This window comes from Sus scrofa, chromosome 12 (genome assembly GCF_000003025.6).
Source record: "Sus scrofa isolate TJ Tabasco breed Duroc chromosome 12, Sscrofa11.1, whole genome shotgun sequence".
Lineage (NCBI taxonomy): Eukaryota > Metazoa > Chordata > Mammalia > Artiodactyla > Suidae > Sus > Sus scrofa.
The window spans coordinates 20,723,405-20,741,530 of record NC_010454.4 but is presented as its reverse complement, the minus strand read 5'-3'; the positions used below and the strand labels follow the sequence as shown (position 1 = coordinate 20,741,530).

At 45.3% G+C, this 18,126-nt stretch overlaps 1 protein-coding gene across 1 annotated transcript in view; it reads right to left on the bottom strand.

Moving 5' to 3' along the window:
- DNAJC7 (DnaJ heat shock protein family (Hsp40) member C7) overlaps positions 1–15,594 on the bottom strand; it is a 30,359-nt gene extending 14,765 nt beyond the window's left edge. The window contains 5 exon segments of the mRNA XM_003131409.5: positions 1,573–1,613; positions 1,616–1,685; positions 2,088–2,212; positions 2,958–3,046; positions 15,432–15,594. Coding sequence (XP_003131457.2) covers positions 1,573–1,613; positions 1,616–1,685; positions 2,088–2,212; positions 2,958–3,046; positions 15,432–15,508 — 402 coding nt within the window. The 5' untranslated portion in view covers positions 15,509–15,594.

Sequence of the window (18,126 nt, the reverse complement as noted above, 5' to 3'; positions counted from 1 at the left end):
CAAGAGCCACAAAAAACCAACAAGACCTTAATGAATTTGCTATTTCAAGAAAATCAGAACCAGAGCCTTTTTTTTTTTTTTTTGGTTTTTTTTTAGGGCCGCACCTGTGGCATATGAAAGTTCTCAGGCTAGGGGCTGAATCAGAACTGTAGCTGCCAGCCTACACCACAACCACAGTAACATGGGATCAGAGTCCCGTCTGTGACCTATACCACAGCTCATGGCAACGCCAGATCCTTAACCCACTGAGTGAGGCCAGGGATCAAAACTGCGTCCTCATGGATACTAGTCAGATTCGTTTCTGCTGCACCATGACAGGAACTCCAGAACCAGAGACTTTTCACAAATCAAGTTGGTAAAGATGTAGCCGAGACTCCTTAACAGAAAGGTTAAGGCTCAACCTTCACCCTCAGTTTGAACTTAAAGTCAGAAACATTAAGAATCACGACGTGATGTACATAAACAAAAGGCACTGTCAAGGGGTTGAGCAGAAGTTTTGAGATTCTCACTAAAAGACATTCAAGAATAAACTGGGTATATGAAGATGGAACTAAAACATGTTTCAGCTGCTATCAATTTAATCAGGATCTGACTTTACTCAAAAAAAATTTTTAGGGAGTTCCCATTGTGGCTCAGCAGGAACGAATCTGACTAGTATCTGTGAGGATGTGGGTTCAATCCCTGGCCTTACTCAGTGGGTTAAGGGATCTGGCATTGCCATGAGCTGTGGTGTGGGAAGCAGATGCAGCTTGGATCCTGCATTGCTGTGGTGCAGGCTAGCAGCTGCAGCTCTGATTCAGCCCCTAGCCTGGGAACCTCCATATGCCTCGGGTGCAGCCCTAAAAAGCAAGGAAAACAAAAAACAAAAACAAGGAGTTCCTGTAGTGGCTCAGTGGTTAACGAATCCGACTAGGAACCAGGAGCTTGCAGGTTTGATCCCTGGCCTTGCTCAGTGGTTTAAGGATCCAGCATTGCCATGAGCTGTGGTGTAGGTTGCAGAGGCAGCTCAGATCCTGCATTGCTGTGGCCCTGGTGTAGGCCGACAGCTACAGCTCTGATTAGACCCCTATCCTGGGAATCTCCATATGCCACAGGTGCAGCCCCACAAAAAGACAAACAAAGCAAAAACAAAAAAAAGAAAAAAAAAATTAAACCTCAATCAATTCAGTTCCTTAAAGCATCTACCCATCTCAGAAACCCTCCAAATTTGTCATATTATCAAAGCTGTAAATCATACTCAGTACTCTTTTTACAGGTAAGAGAGCAGAGGCTCAGAGAGACTATGAGACTTGCATACAGTCACCCAGGTGTGGCTGACGGCAGAAGTGAGACAAGCTCTCAGTTCTGACTCTCAAGTCTCGATTCCTCCCAAATATACCACCCTGGGAGTTGCCCTGTAACTCAGATTAAGGATCTCAGCGTTGTCACTGCAGTAGTTTGGGCATTGCCGTGGCCTGGGTTTGATCCCTGGCCCAAGAACTTCTGCATGCCTGGCCAAAAACATCAACAAACAAACAAAAAACCCAACACACCACCCTGCTTCTTCTGATACAGACAGGATCGGACCCATACCTCCTGCTGTGCCTGAGCATTTTTGTGATCCAGCTCTAGGCTCTCTGGAAACTACGACATGCTGCCATGGCATTCCCTAGGGACAGGTGGCATTTGCCCTCTCGTAGATGACCCTAGAAGAAACACGAAGATGGAAGAAAAGGAGCATGACTGGCCAAGCAGAGAGAAATCAACAAAAGCAACACCCACACAAAACCAAGGGATGAAAATGGCCAGAACAGCAGTTCTCAACCAGGGGTGGCTCTGCCCTCCCCAATCATTTAGCAAAGTTAAGAGATATTTTTGGTTGTTGCAACTGGGAACGGAGGGCCTGCTACTAATATCTAGTAGTTAGAGTACAAGGATCTGCTAAAAACATCCTACAATGCACAGGACAGCCCCCCACCACCCAATACACACCATGAAGAATTATCTGGCCTAAAATGTTAACAGTGTCAAGCCTGAGAAACCCTGGGCTAGAGGAACGTAACTACAGCAACCCAGTGCCACCCGACCAAAAAAGCCCCCTCACATACCCGGACGAAGCTGTCATCCAATCTCACTGACTGCTGTGCATCTCCAAGAGCTTCCCGGAACCTTCCAAGCATCATCAAGGTGGCTGCTCGATTCCCGTAATAGCTAGCATTTTTAGGACACATATCTATAGGAAAGGCAGAAGAATGTAAAACAAGGTTGAGCATGGGCCACTGCTTCAAAAACGCAGGGGCCATCTCCCTTAGAACTATATCAAAACAATCAAACCATAACAGGAATGCTGACATGCTCTCCTGAAAAGGCCACGGCCAGAGTTCCTGTTGTGGTTCAGCAGAAAAAAACCTGACTAGTATGCATTAGGATATGGGTTTGATCCTTGGCCCTGCTCAGTGGTTAAGGATTCAACCCCTAGCATGGGAACTTCCATATGCCACAGGTGCATTCATAAAAGGACCAAAATACACCCCCAAAATTGTACTTCACACTGATTATTGTTTAGGGGGAAGAGTCTGCATATCTTCTTAATGGCTCGTGTTTTATGTAATAAGATATGAAAATGAATTTGCATATACTGAGTTTGAGGTGGGGAACCTATAACCAAGTTAGGTGAGAAAAATGCTGACATGGGATTAAAATATACTAGCCAAGGCCATTTTCTAAGATAGTAAGTGAATTGGCAATGGCCAAGATACATTTAGGTGAGTATCTTTTTGCCATATTACCTAGAATTTCTGGAACTGCTTTAGTCTGCCTGCTTGAGCTAGAAAAAGTTATCCCTCAGAAGGTCACTGAGTCCAAAAGAGTTTACACAGTACCCTTCATCAACCCACTAAGCAGAAGATTCTTTATTTCTTAGAGAGGAACTATTTATAAGTGTTTGGTAAATTATTTTCCAGCGTATTCCTTCTCACCTATGGCTTTCGTATAATAATTATAAGCTTCATTGTAATCTTTCTTGGCATAGTATGCATTTCCTTGTTCCTTAAAAGACTCTGCTTCCCTGAAAAGGAAAGAGAAAGAGAATCATGTTACCATACCCAGGGAATAACCTCTGTAATCTCACAGGTGCAATCTTTGGTCTAGAGCCCCCCAGCACACTGAGCTGAAAGTTAATGTGACACTTGAAGGAATGTATAGATTTGTTCCATGGGCTGATGGACCAAGGAGGAGATAATGAAAGAATCCAAGTTTTTCAGATGCTATTTTTTGTCACTTCGATACATTCAAACTCAATCAAGTAACCTCTCTCACGTTGCCTGACTTTCCTCCCTACTCCTGCTGGGATCATTACTTCAGGCAAATTTAGACATTCTCTCAGAGAGACAGAATTTTTATATTTATTTCCTTTCCATTAGGTCGGAACTTCTGCCTCTGTAGCAAACTTACCAAAAAAATCAGTTACAGCTAATTCCATTAGGGACAACTGATTTCTCAGTGTGAAATGGGTCGTATTGGAGTTTTAATGATTTATTCTCTTGAAAAGTGGCTCACACATTTGTCACTGGGAGGACAAGCAGAGCAAAAGCAGGTGGCAAAAGGTGTTAAAAGCACAGCATCCTGGTGTTTTAAGATGGAGAACAGAGCTGAGTGACAGCAGAGACCAAGAACTTGGATGACAGGGACACGCAAGATACAGGCTGCGGTGCCATGCTCGAAGAAGTACCACCTACTGGTGCTCTCTGCCCATTACATCAGTGTGGACACTTACTGCCCCTTCTGCCGTCCCGCCAGTAAATACCCCAATGAATAATACTAGAAAGACTGCCTACCCCAAGATGCATTTTTTGGAAGCTGTGCCATGAGACAAACTATACTTTGCAAAAGGAACAATGCTATATAATTGGGAATTATATCCTTTTTTTTTTTTTTTTTGCTTTTTAGGGTTGTGCCTGCGGCATATGGAGGTTCCCAGACTAGGGGTCAAATCAGAGGTACAGCTGCCAGCCTACAGCACAGCTACAGCAACTCGGGATCTGAGCCGCATCTGCGATCTACACCACAGCTCACGGCAACACCAGGTCTTTAACCCTCTGAGCAAGGCCAGGGATCGAACCCACAACCACATGGCTCCCAGCCGGATTTTTTTCCACTGCACCACGACAGGAACTCTGGGAATTATATTCTTGACCGAAGAACTAGAATCGAATCAGAAATGACCAACAACAATGTCTTAAAGAACAAGAAACTTGTAACATCTATCAGAGACACCCCACATCATTCTAATGACCAACTTGAGTGACAAAGATAATTCTTTGCCAAAATGAGCACTGCAACATAACTAAATACCCAGGACTTTTTGCTCAGTTCAAGGGCTGCCTGAAGTGGGGACAACAGTACACAGTTCTTTTTTTTTTTTTTCTTCCTGTCTTTTCTAGGGCTGCACCCACGGCATATGGAGGCTCCCAGGCTAGGGGGTCTAATCGGAGCTGTAGCCACCAGCCTACACCACAGCCACAGCAACGTGGGATCCGAGCCACATCTGCGACCTACACCACAGCTCATGGCAACGCTGGATCATCAACCCACTGAGCAAGGCCAGGGATTGAACCTGCAACCTCATGGTTCCTAGTCGGATTCATTAACCACTGAGCCATGACGGGAACTCCAGTACACAGTTCTTAACTTTGGTGACGATATAGGAGTTTACAGCTCGAGTCCATGGACACTGGCACTGGGGAGATGTGTAATTTTATTTACTCACATAATTAAAACTACAAACTGGCAAGGCCGCCCTCCTTTTATTGAGGCAGTCTCCCTTTCCATTCTTCTCCATCACTGTCCTGCAAGCCCTACTAACATGAAAAGTTTGCTGGCAGAAAGGAGAAGGAAAATGGGAATGACCTATAAATATGAACAGATCTGAATAATTTTATTATACCAACTGTCATGGTGCTATAGAGGCCATCTGCTACTAAAACTTCTCAAGAAGGATTCCCCAACTGCAAGATTTCAAAGACCCAGCACACACAATCTTTCTACATGATGAACACAAGCCTGTATGTACCTCTAAATTAAGCCAGGCACGATAAAAGCTACAAGAACCTATCCTTTAAGAGCAGACACGCTGAAAGGTCTGAAAAAAGGGCTTCCATAACACTGGAAGTTGAGTCAGAAGTTGAGTCAAACCGCTGTGAAGAGATGGCATAGTAAATTCAGAAGAAACATGAGGCCAAAGTGTACCTGAGAAACCTAGCCTTCTCTTCAGTCAGCTATCAGCCAAGACCACACAAATCCCTGAGGAAAACCAATGGCGGCCAGGCACCTGGAGAGACGTGTCAGCACATAAAGCTTGTTAGTTAAAAGCGGAACAATCTGTAGAGGTACAGAGGTGCCCTTTCTTCCCCGAAACACTAACTCTCGTGGAGGCCAGTGAATTCAGCCCTGGCTTTCTAGCAAAAATGCAAAGGATGATTTCTGTGGGAAATTAATCATTATTTCTGAGGCCAGGTACTTGCCATACCTTATTTTATCAAGTGAGTTTCATTATTCCCATTTTTCAAAGGAGAAATTTAAAGCTTAAAGGTTAGAACTGACTGGAGATCAGGATGTTGACTCATATCTGTAAGATCCCAGAGTTGTGCACGATCATGCTAAACTCTCTAACGCTCACCTCTGCCTACTTCCTACGACTTTAAAAATTAATCTGTACTGCTAAGAGCAATGAACATGATTTCAACCAAGACACAAAATAGCCCCGGCGTATTAAATCCAACTCCAGAACTGCAATCTGGATTTAAACAAGCCAAATAACATTCCTAACAATTAGTCACAGTGGGAGCAGGGCTCCTTTCTCTTTAAGATGCAAGACCTAGTGAACTGGACTTTGCCTCCCCCAAGACATGCATTTCATTTTAGTAAATGGTGAGTAGATTCCATTCTAGAGCAAACAAAGCGAGTAATGTAGAGTCAGCCCACAGCAGAAAGAACAAGAAGAATTGTGTTGTGACAAGTTACCATGTTTTTAACCTCACCCTGCACAGCAGCAGGCCAGAATTAGCTATTCCCACACAACTGCCTCATGAGAAAGACTTATTTTCATAGAAACATGGTTGATGAACAGCTGCCTAAACAATGGGCACTTATGCTTTTTATATTCAGTGCTTTTTTTTGCCTCCAGGTCCAACACCCAAAGTGGAGTCCCTCCTACATTCTGAACCTCCCCACCAAATACACAACAAGCTTTAACCAATGGGCCTGACCCTGCGAGACCAGCCGAGGAAAGAGTGGATCTTTGGAATCCATCATGGCAGCAGCAAGAACTGAACAAGGCTGCATCAGGAACAATTCCAGGGTCAAATCCATTCAAGTCCTGCCTGGGAGTCTGAGAAAGGGCTGAAGCTTGTTCAAGCTGCCCTTACAGCAAAGGGACTGAAGGATGAGATGTCAAAGGCGTGGGACTGGAAAAGAAGGAGAAGAGCTGGTTAACACTGGAACTGAGGGCAATCTGGCGGCGGCATCTCTCACTCCATTCACTGCCAGAGTCAATGCATTTGAGGACCAAGTGAGGTTACAACATGTACCTAACCAAAACACACTAGTGCTAAGAAAGGAAGAATTAGGATTAACTGGGTTCACCTGGATCAGGTTTTTTAAAAAAGGAACTAAATTAAACTACAGATTATTTTCTATGGCCACAAAATACAATTCAGGCTAAAACCTGAAATATAATACCACATCAAAATAGAGACTTGGAGTTCCCACTGTGGCACAATGCGATTGGTGGCATCTTGGGAGCACTGGGACGTGGGTTCGATCCCCAGCCTGGCACAGAGAGTGGGGCAGCCAAAAATTGGGAGGAAAAAAAAAAAAAATATATATATATATATATATTTACATAGACTTGGCCATAACTGATCTGATGACACCATTAATAGCTACACTGTATCTCCAGTGCATTTTCAAAACATTTCCAACAAAGATCTTCACAATTGCCTTCTGAAGTGGTTAATGATAATATTTTATGTCCTCCAACAAAAGGAAGAGCTAGTGAGGTGGCTGCACTGGTTTCCTACATCTTGAGAGTTTCCTGTTTTTTCCACTAGATCCTGTTGGTGGCAAGGTTTTGGGGTTAAAACTAATTTACTCAGTTCCCTACCCAATCCCTGGATCAACTCTAAGCAGAACAGGTTTCACTTCTCTGATTCACCAGGAGATGCTGGGAATGACTTTACCTCCAGCAAACCAGTCCTTTCACTTTAATAGCCAGCAACAATTTCTTGTGAAAACAGCTACTGAAAGGTTTTCCAAAAACTCTGCCTGCTTTGGGTGTATGATAGGAGGAGGGCCAGGCTGGCCTTCGTCTAACCCATATAGGTAAGGAGAATACATTCCACTCTTGCTCTCTTGCTTTGCTATGTTAAAATATATTTCTTTATTTTTCAGAAATAACCTCATCAATCAGAAAAGTGCACTACAGAAACCTGCTCTTCTAACACCACATATACACTAAAAATCTGTATATCCTCTGATCACACAATTCTACTCTCTTTCTCTCCCAATTTAGCTCTCATTCATCACAGATGCTAATAACTCAAACAAACACTGCCAAGGCAATCATTTGCTATCACACAGGTCTTAGCAGGGCTCAGCATCATGTGATCAAATCAGACAACGTGGGCTTATGATCACCAGCCAACTTTGCACATTTACAGCCCAGCTAAATTAAAAACGCATTAAAACACCATAGCTGACACTGCAACGTGCCCCAAATTAGATGCTCTATAAAAACTTCCATTTTCTCTCTAAATACTTCCAAGCTGAACACTTAAGCAATATCTTTGCCTGGGTCAACTAGTCTATCTTCTACAACGTGAACAGGTATTTAGAAACTTTAGTCAGCTTTCATTAACGCAGAATTCACTGGGAAGTAGGTTTTGTTTTTTTTTTTTTTAAACACATCTCAACATGACTGGGTTTCTCTGGAATTATTTCACATGTGTATTTGTAATGTACTGTTTTTATATTTTTTCTACCTCAGTGCATGGAACATAGAGAGTAACGTGGCTTCACTATTCTATATTTGCAACCAGGAAACACTGACCAGATTTCTGAATGACCAAAACAGGACCACGGTGTTTTTACGTATTTCAAGTATTCGGCTATAATAATATACATATATATATAGTATGCGTGTGTGTGTGTATTTAGGGCTGCACCTGCGGCATATGGAGTTTCCCAGGCTAGGGGTCAAATTGGAGCTGCAGATGCCAGCCTATACCACAGCTACAGCAATGCGGGATCCGAGCCTCATCTACAACCTACACTACAGCTCACGGCAATGCCGGATCTATAACCCACTGAGCAAGGCCAGGGATTGAACCTGCAACCTCATGGTTCCTTGTCGGATTTGTTTTTGCTAAGCCATGCCGGGAACTCCTATAATAATATATTTTTAATATAGTTCAGCTCTTCTGATAGCCATTAAGAACAGTTTAAATCAAAACAGATGTAGAAGCTTGAATGAGGTTTTTTTTTTTTTTTTCCTTTGCATTTTCTTGACGTATTCTGTTACTCCAGAAGTGAAAGAAAAATCTGCCCTTGCTAAAATTACAACTCAGGACAAAATGATTTCTTCTGTTAGAGCAGAAGAATGTTTAGGGGCCTTTGATCTGGAGACTATGTTACGGGCAGGAAGAACTTTAGAAAAAAGACATCTTTCCTTTTCTAACCCTCAAGCTTTTAATAATACTTTACACTGCCAATGGGTCAACTAGCCTGTACACATTTCTATTCTATGTACTACTTCCAAAGGTCACCCTTACTCTACAATTGTTGCACCCAGCTCTTTTATTCAGTCAAAATTACTAGCTGTCTGTTGATCAAGAAATGTCCTCCACCCTTCAGAATTTACGGGATCTTTGCCAGTCTGAGCAGAAATTCCTTCCTTCTTCCTACAGTCCAAGACCTCTTGCCCCAAAGGCATGTCACAGGGCCTGTCTCATGTTGTACTTTCTTTGGCCTTCATGAGAAAGTAAAGTAAAAGGAGCCCAGGAGCCTAACTTTTATTCTATCTTATCAAATGCATATTATTCGATTTCTTTTTTATCCTCTAACAAATCTAACACTTTAAGTTTCACATGAATAGGTGGAAGCCATCTACAACAATTCCACAGACAGAGTGTTTGCTACATGCAAGGCACTATCTGCTGAGTGCGACTAATACCTTCATAAAGGTCCAGAGAAACAGGGTGGGCTCTATCCAACAGCGACCTGTTGGCAAGGATGGGCTACGCCGCTTCGTTTACCCAATTTCCCATAGAATAGACAGCTTCTGCTTCTATTAAAGAAGCTTCACTCAAAAACCCAGTTAAAACACTCGCCCTCCCCCGCAAAAGAGAAGACACAGATGAAGAAAATAAACCAGTGCAAACAGTTCTCTGTCTGGACACCAAGGGGGAAGCTCAACAGGGGCGGCGCCAGAAGAGACCAAGAGGCGCCAAGTGCAGCCACAGCTCTGGCCCACACAAGGCAGGAGCACTCCCTACTGCTCAAGCAGGGAAGGACACCACACAACACACTGCAGCTGGCCCCGGCTTAATGGGGCAGGGGGAGCAACCACTACCAATGCGGCAGGAAGGATACTCACACAGAAAGAGCAACCTCGGCTGTGTTAAAAGCTTATGCTAGTTCCCTAAATGGGAGATGACACAATCTGTGGCATCTACTTAAGTTTTATTTATCCCTGGGGAGAGGAGACCTAACTATAAAGCTGTTTCTGAGAAGTCAGCTTCTCAGAAGCTACTCCGAGGACAGAAGTCACTGGCTTTTCAGCATCAGCCAGAGGCTTTTTTTTTCATAGTAACATCCCTCCAAATTCACCATTTCTATCCCTTGGTTTCCCATTCTGTGACATCTCCTACTAGCCCCATGGGGACACCAGCACTTACCAAAAATCTAGAACTGATAGAACTGAGGAACTACAATTAAGAAAAGGGCTGCTTTCTGAGGTTTTTTTTTTTTTTTTTTTTTTTTTAGGGAGTGGAGGGTGGGTAGAGATGGGAACCAGAGTCTAGACTGTCAACTGTTACTTTGCTTCCCAAGTTTTCTTGCTTCCTTAGTTTATCAGGTGGTTGACTGCCACAGAGCAAACTGCCAGAGGAAGAACTTTTAGGACAGAGACTCCAGGAATAAGAGAGGGCCCTGCGTGCCTCACACACCCTCCCCAAAAGCCTAATACTAGAATCAGAAGAGATGGCTAACACTTGGCTTATCTGACAATGTGGCCTCCCCACACAAAAGTCATAAACCAACAGAATATTAGGTCTCAGTCTCAGACTTCGAAAGTCAAATATTCCTCCTCATATTATCATTCTCAAAAGCCTTAATCTCTCATACCACTGCTAACGGTGGGATAAAGCACAGAAACTGGTATTTTAATCCACATGGGAAAGAAAAACATGGTCAATCCAATAGAATGAATAGATTACTGGAATAACTTGCATGCTGAATTCTGTTCTTACTGCTGAAATTCACAGTTTAAAACAATACCTGGAACGACCTCTAAGTAACTTCCACATCACTCAGCACTGGAGAAAGGGGACCAAACATTAGTGGAGTAAGGGAGAAATGGGCTCTCAGAGAGACTCTGCATCAGACCACACATCTAGGCAGCCACCGACCATTGTTCTCCAATCTTCTAAAGTCCTAGAGAAAGAAAGCAAAGGCAAGCGCCCAGTACTCAGCTTTTAAAAACTTTAAAAATACTAGCGTCAATGAGTAAACCAACCCCTGATTGGCTGGAATGTACAACAGGGCTGGGCTTTAAGCCAATCAGAGTTCTGGTCGTTGGGAATGAACTAGAGGCCAGAGCAACTGCCACTCACTTGGCCCAACATTTTATTAAAACTGCTTAATTTACCTGGCTTTAGTTAATATGTGGGTATGATTTAAAGTAGCAAAGAACAGAGAGACCCTTTCTCGGCACTCTCCTTTTGCTCCAGTAATCATCTGACAATTTTGCCACTTTTTTTTGGTTGCACTCACAGCATGCAGAAGTTCTGGGAGCCAGGGATCAAAGCCAGACCACAGCAGCGATCCACATTAAAGCAGTGACAACACTGGATTTTAACCTGCTGAGCCACTGGGGAACTCTGCCACTTGTTTTTGTTTTGGGTTTTTTTTTTTTTTTTTTTTTTTTTTTTGTCTTTTGTCTTTTTAGGGCTGCACCCGAAGGATATGGAGGTTCCCAGGCTAGGGGTATGCCACAGCCACAGCAACGCCAGATCCGAGCCACATCTGTGACCTACACCACAGGTCCCGGCAACACTGGATCCTTAAACCACCGAGTGAGGCCAGGGATCGAACCCGAATCCTCATGGATCCTAGTCAGGTTCATTAACCACTGAGTCACGACGGGAACTGCTGCCACCTGTTAATATCAGGGTTCAATCGATTAATTTGCCGGTATTCAGGATTCTGTATTCCTAAGTTTATCCCTTCCTTAACCATGACTTAGTTGTCCTGTGTTCCAGTTTTTTATCTCTGATCCTACACTTAAAGTACACCAAAACAAAAATGAAGGCTGAGGGCAGTGTTTCTCACTGATTTGAGTTCCAAGTCAAAGAAAAATTCCCACTCAGCTTGCAGGCTTTGTCTTTTGTATAGCCGTCTGCCCTGGAACTTCAAGAAAAAGTTTAGGGGGACAAAAGTCTAAGAATGTGAAACAGAGGGAGGAAGGAGAGGGGGGGAAATGCACCCCCAGAGCTCTGCAGTTGAAACCTCAAACTCCAAAACATCACAAAAAAAGCTGCAGTAAATAGCAACTACAGTGACCCCCGGATACGAAATCATGGTTCAGTGCTTCCCACCAACAATACGCCTAGAGAAATAAAAGGCAAAACCCAAAAAGAGTTTACAATACCTAAGTACTAAGAAAAGGCCTAATAATTGTTCTTGCTTGTGTCCATCAGGAAAATAGACACTGCGAAGTTAAGACTATCAGCCCAAGGAATCAGGTAAGGCTGCCTGGCTCCTAGGTTGCTGCCACCCCAGCCCCCGACTGCTGCTGGTCCTTTGGGACTTTGCTGTCCAGTCATGCCAGGAGTATGCCGACACAGAAGTGCTTCCTTTATTGATGATCAACTTGAAATCCCTCAATTTTACCATAATAGAGATCTATGGAGACCAAACTGTTCCCCAACCTGGGAAATGGGACAGAGAGCCTTCACTCCAGACAGGTATATATATATCAGGTAAAACAATCAGCAACATTCCAGGAAAATGTAAGGCCTTAAATTAGCTGAAATGTAAAATCTTTGCAATATAGTCCTCTGGCTCCCCAAGCAGTTTCATCTGTTCCGGTGGGCAAAGAGAAATAATAATCTTTGTGTCCAGAACTCAGATCTATTTTGGCACGCCAACTAATGCCTCTTTTATTTTAGCCTCTCAGCTGCTATGAGGGAAAAAGAACTTTGTCAGAGTGACAGGCAGAAAAATGGAAGTCTATTATTTCTTTCTCTCTAGAGACACTAAAGCTAAGGAAATAAAACATGTAGCCATTTAAAATACTACAACCACAAGGTCCAATGTCTTAAAAGCTCCTCTCATTCTGCCCCGTGGGACTGTGACAATTTAGCAGCAGTAGCAGCAGCAGGATGCCCTTGCACAAAGATGCAAGGAAGGACTCTTTGCTGGACTTCACAAAAACAACCCAAGAGACCCATCAACTCCTGTGTCCCCAAGTGAACTGCTAGTAGGACTATAAAAAGAGACACAAACTTGGCCAAATAACTAACCAAGTTGGATGGTAAAGGGCATCCGTAAGAGATGTGTCTATCCCTGCCCTCTGCTGTGACAGCACACGAGGATTCTAGAATATATGAAAAATATAAAATAATCTTCCTCTGAAACTTCTAAGTCAATACTCCATTTTCAGTATTGGAAAGCTACACATAAACAAGACTTTTTCTCACTAACACACCCCAATGTTTACCCTCCTAAGGGTGCCTTATATGGTGGAGAGTCAAAGTGTCAGATTTTTGTTTATTTTCCTTTTGATTTGTTCACATAAACGGTATGTAATATTTATATTTTATCATGTCTCAAAAAGATCTATATAAGTATGTTTAACATATAAGTATTTCATAAGAATGCATTTTTTTCATAGTAAAATTCACAGGTTTTTTCCCTCAGCGGTAGATAAAACAAATGTGCATTTCATAATCAAAGACATCTTAAACTCCATGAAATAAGGCCGTTAGCTCAAGTCAGCACCCTCCCTTATTCTGTTTACTGCTACCAAATACCGTATTTTTTGTGGGTGTGATGTGGGTACATTACAGCATCACCTGTTTTAATTAATTAGTGCCGCTCCCGCAGCAAGAAGTTTGTGGGCTAAGGGTCGAATCAGAGCTGCAACTGCCAGCCTACGCAACAGCCACTCGGAATCCGAGCTGCATCTGTGACCTATACCACAGCTTTCGACAATGCCAGATCCTTAACCCACAGACAGAGGCCAGAGATTGAACCTGCGTCTTCATGGATACTAGTTGGATTCTTAACCTGCTGAGCCACAATAGGAACTCCTGTTTTAAGTTTCTTATGACAGAATATTTTCTAAAGATGTGTGTTTTTGTTTAAAGGAGAAGAATTTGCTTTACATAGGGACTTTGCAGTGAAACTCAAATTAGAGACAGTTCTTATGTCAGAGATTATTTATTTTATTTCATTCTAGTCTCTTTAGGGCTGCACCTGTAGCACATGGAATTCCCAGGCTAAGGGTCGAATTGGAGTTGCAACTGCCAGCCTACACCACAGCCACAGCCACACCAGATTCAACCCACATCTGCGACCTACACCACAGCTCAGGGCAACTCGGAATCCTTAACCCACTGAGCTACGGCCAGGGATGGAACCTGCGTCCTCATGGTTACTAGCTGGGTTTGCTACCCCTGAACCACAATGGGAACTCCATGTCAAAGAGATACATACTGAGCAGAGTGAGTTTACTTTAAATTACTTACAACCCAACTTCCTATTTATAGTACAAACAACCATTGAACTTTTTCCAAACACAAGGTAAATCCTTACAATTAACTTAAGCTCTGTGTATTGGGGGTAGTTGTGCGTCTCGTTTTGTACTTACTTAATGATGCTGATGATGCTTAATTCTAAATACCTGGAAGTAACTGGTTTGTGAAAGCTCAAAACTGAGAGAGACTAGTTGCTCTGGTTTCCTGACGTCTCTGAAATCCCAGGGGCCTACTCCACTTTGTGAGGCTCTTGGCTTCCAAGAGGTCAGGAACTTGGGACACTGACTGCAATAACCATCCTTAAACTTGGTAACTATTCATCTGCCTCCCTGAGCACCCCTTATGTTTCAAACCTGGACAGTAAAAACACACAAACAAACAAACAAAATACCCCTCAGAATCCTGACTGCAGATCTCATGAACTACGCACCACCTGAAACCACCCAGACTGAAGCCATATGGGCTTGATATAAAGATATGCAATAAGTAGGAAGGAGAACGAGGGAACCGTAGTCAATTAAGTTGCGCCTGATAAGGAAAGGGCTCCAAACTTCCAGAACCTTTTCGTGAATTCCGCTCCAGCATTAGGACAAGTATGACTACCCACAACTGTGTTCCAACCCCACTCCAATAACCTGCTTTAGCTGTAGCCAAAACCCAGAGTGTTCTCGAAAACCACTCACTCAGCAGCTCCCTTGGCTAGTCCGGACTGGCAATCTCGAGCCACTGCGGCTGCCCAGCAGCGCCAACAGCGCCCAAGCAGCTGGCCTCCTTCTTGCTGCTTAAGAAATAGTCCTGGGGAAAATGAGGATCTTAGGAAGGACGGAGGGGGACGGGGGGCTGGGCGTGCAGACCATGAGACAAGCCCCTCACCCTTCTTTATCACCTTCAACTTCTAGGGCAACCGAGGGGCCACCAGGTCAATAATGAAGACACACAATCACCTCGGGCCAGACTAGTACTCGCTGGGGTATAACTACGGAGGAAAGGGAGAGAGAAAAGAGGGTTCTGGCGATGCAAAGTGCTGATAGACAACAATGTGCAGAAGTTAGCAAGAGGAGGAGGGGGTCGGGGGCGATGTAAGAAGTCGTCATCACCACTGCGCCGCCTCCCCCACCCCGCAACAAACCTCCCAGATCCCCTCAGAGACCTGGCCTCTGCAATGAGGACGACCTTCCTCTCTGCTGGGGAAACAAGGCCGAGCCTCAGCTCCCCAGCCAGGCGGAAGCTGGAGGGAAGGGCCGACCTCCGAGAGCGCCCCTTCAGGGGGTCCATCCGGACTCGAGCCCAGATTGGGGGGGGGGGGTCTCGGAGGGCGGGGCATCGCCTCGACAGGGGCTGCACCACGGCAAGGACGGGGTTCCCGGAGCCACGGAGCTTAAGCTCGCCCGTTCCCCTACCCTGCCACCCGGTTACCTCTTCGCTTCCTCGTCGTCGAGCAGCTCTGGCCCGGTCGCCGCCATTACCACATCGCACTCCGCGGCAGCCGCCATCTTACCGCCGGGACCAGAGAGCCGGGTGGGAGGCCGGCGGTGAAGAGCACTTCCGGTCGGACCATCGAGCAGCTCGGCGGCGCTGCGCCCAGAGGGGTTCCCTCGGGCCCGTCTACCAGCGAGAGGCTCTGCTTGGGGCCAGAGCGGCCTCCCGCCCTCGGAGGTCCACGGTGGTCTCCGCCCTGGGGCGGGGACCCAGAGACGGTTCCTGTGCGTAGGGGGCGCCACTTTACCCTTGGGTCGGACGAGGGATACAGGCTGCTGTCTCCTCTCTAGGCTTTGGCTTTTCTCAGTATTCTGAGAGCCTCGTTGCCATAACAACTTCCAATCCTAGAGAGTCTCCCGTGAGGCTCGGAGAGTCGGACTGGGTAGGGATCCTGTGACCTGGAGGGAAAGAGCCCCCCCCCCCCACTACTATCTTTTCGACCTTGAGAGTGTGTCCACAGCTTCCTTCACGAAAGGAAAGAAGAGACACTTTGAGTCCTTCTTCCCCAGCGTTCATCGGCCCCTAGAAGCCCTGCCCAACCAAGCCAGAGGAACGCAGGGCGTCTTCACACCGCGCCTTTCATCCCCTCTGGATCTCCAAGCACCAACTGGTTCATCACCCTAATGACGCTGACCCTTTGATGAGGCTGCTTTCATGTCAGCCTCCGGGAGTGCCATCTCAGCATTAAACCTAGGGAGGGTGGCATGGGGCCCCAGACTCTGCTCTGGAGTTTATAAGGCAGCTCACGGGGTGAGGTCCCTTCTCCACAGTGTCCCCATTGCTCTCAACCCTTATGTAAACTCCCTGCTCAGCACGCTTGTCTTGTCAAATGCAGTCTGGATCGGGAACTCAGAGAGGGCAAGGACACAGCCTGATCATCTTTTTAGCAACTCCCTTCACTCAAACCAATAATATTTGTGGCCTTGAATTGTATTGGGGTTTCCTGAGGTTAAATTGGGGGAGTTTGAAGTTAAAAATTAAAGTTAACCGGTACTGGAGTTCCCGTCGTGGCTCAGCAGAAACGAATCTGACTAGCATCCATGAGGACACAGGTTCCATCCCTGGCCTTGCTCAGTGGATTAAGGATCTGGCGTTGCCCTGAGCTGTGGTGTAGGTCGCAGAGGTGGCTCAGATCTGGCGTTGCTGTGGCTGTGGTGTAGGTTCCCTAGCCTGGAAACCTCCATATGCTGTGGGTGCGGCCCTAAAAAAAGATTAAAAAAAAAATTAGAGTTAATGGATACTAAAATAAGAGGGGCTCAAGGGAATTTAAAAAGGATTTATCCCCCTTCTTCAGTAAAACAGTCTGTGCCATTGTTGGTAAGTTGCCTGCATGGCCCCTGCCTATCACAGTGCTGAGGAAGCTAAATCACACCTAGCACCTGGGGAACAGAGGATGGGAGAGGCTCAGGTTTTTGGAAGAGAAAAGTCGTTCATCCAGCCAGTCATTCAGCAGCCCTCTCTAAAGTGCCTACTTTTTGCTAGGTTGGGAAGGCACAGACTCGGACCACCTGCCCCATTTGCCAGTGGCTTGGCAGCCTACAGTCTAATGCAGAAGGCCATCTGTCTTTAAGTATCTTCCAAATTTGTGTTCTCTGAATCTAAGATTCCCCATATATCTCCAAGTCTTACTGATTCTCTTACCAAATGTCTCCCCAGTCTAACTCCTTTCCATCCCAGTTCAGGCTCTCATCATTAAAAAGCAAAACAGGAGTTCCCGTTGTAGCGCAGTGGTTAACGAATCCGACTAGGAACCATGAGATTGCGGGTTCGATCCCTGCCCTTGCTCAGTGGGTTAATGATCCAGCGTTGCCGTGAGCTGTGGTGTAGGTCGCAGATGCGGCTTGGATCCCTCGTTGCTGTGGCTCTGGCATAGGCTGGTAGCTGTAGCTCTGATTCGACCCCTAGCCTGGGAACCTCCATATGCCGCAGGAGCGGCCCAAGAAGTGGCAAAAAGACAAAAAAAAAAAAAAAAAAAGCAAAACAAAGCTTGGAATGCTACCATAATCTCCTCACTAACCCCACATCTCATCTCTCTCCAAGCTTCATTCTTCTACCAGAGTGGCAAGTGGCCTTCTTTTTTTTTTTTTTTTTTTTAATATGGCCATACCTACAACATGTGAAAGTTCACTGGGCCAGGGACTGAATCCCAGTTGCCACCACAGGTGCAGCAACACCGGATCCTTTTAGCCAACTGTGCCAGCTGGGGATCAAACCTGTGTGTCCCTCTGTAGAGACCTGAGCTGCTGCAGTTGGATTCTTAATCCAGTGCACCAGAGTGGGAATTCCCAGAGTGACTTTTTTTTTTTTTCTTTTTTTTAAATGGCTGCACCTCTGGCCCATGGAAGTTCCTGGGCCAGAGATTGAATCAGCAGCTGCAGCAACATGGGAACCTTTAAGCCACTGTACCAGGCTGGGGATTAAGCCGGAGCTTCTGAAACAACCCAAGCTACCGCAGGAGGACATAAATCCTCCAGGAAGGTTCCAAGGAGTTCGTGGTGTCCACTGCCCCCCACCCCAGGTAAATGCCCCTTGGTTGTGCTCCCGTAGCCCTTCTGTAGTAACTCTTACCATGCTGTACTGTAATTGTTGGTTTAGATGTCTAGTTCCTCTAGATGATGAGGTTTTCTTCTTT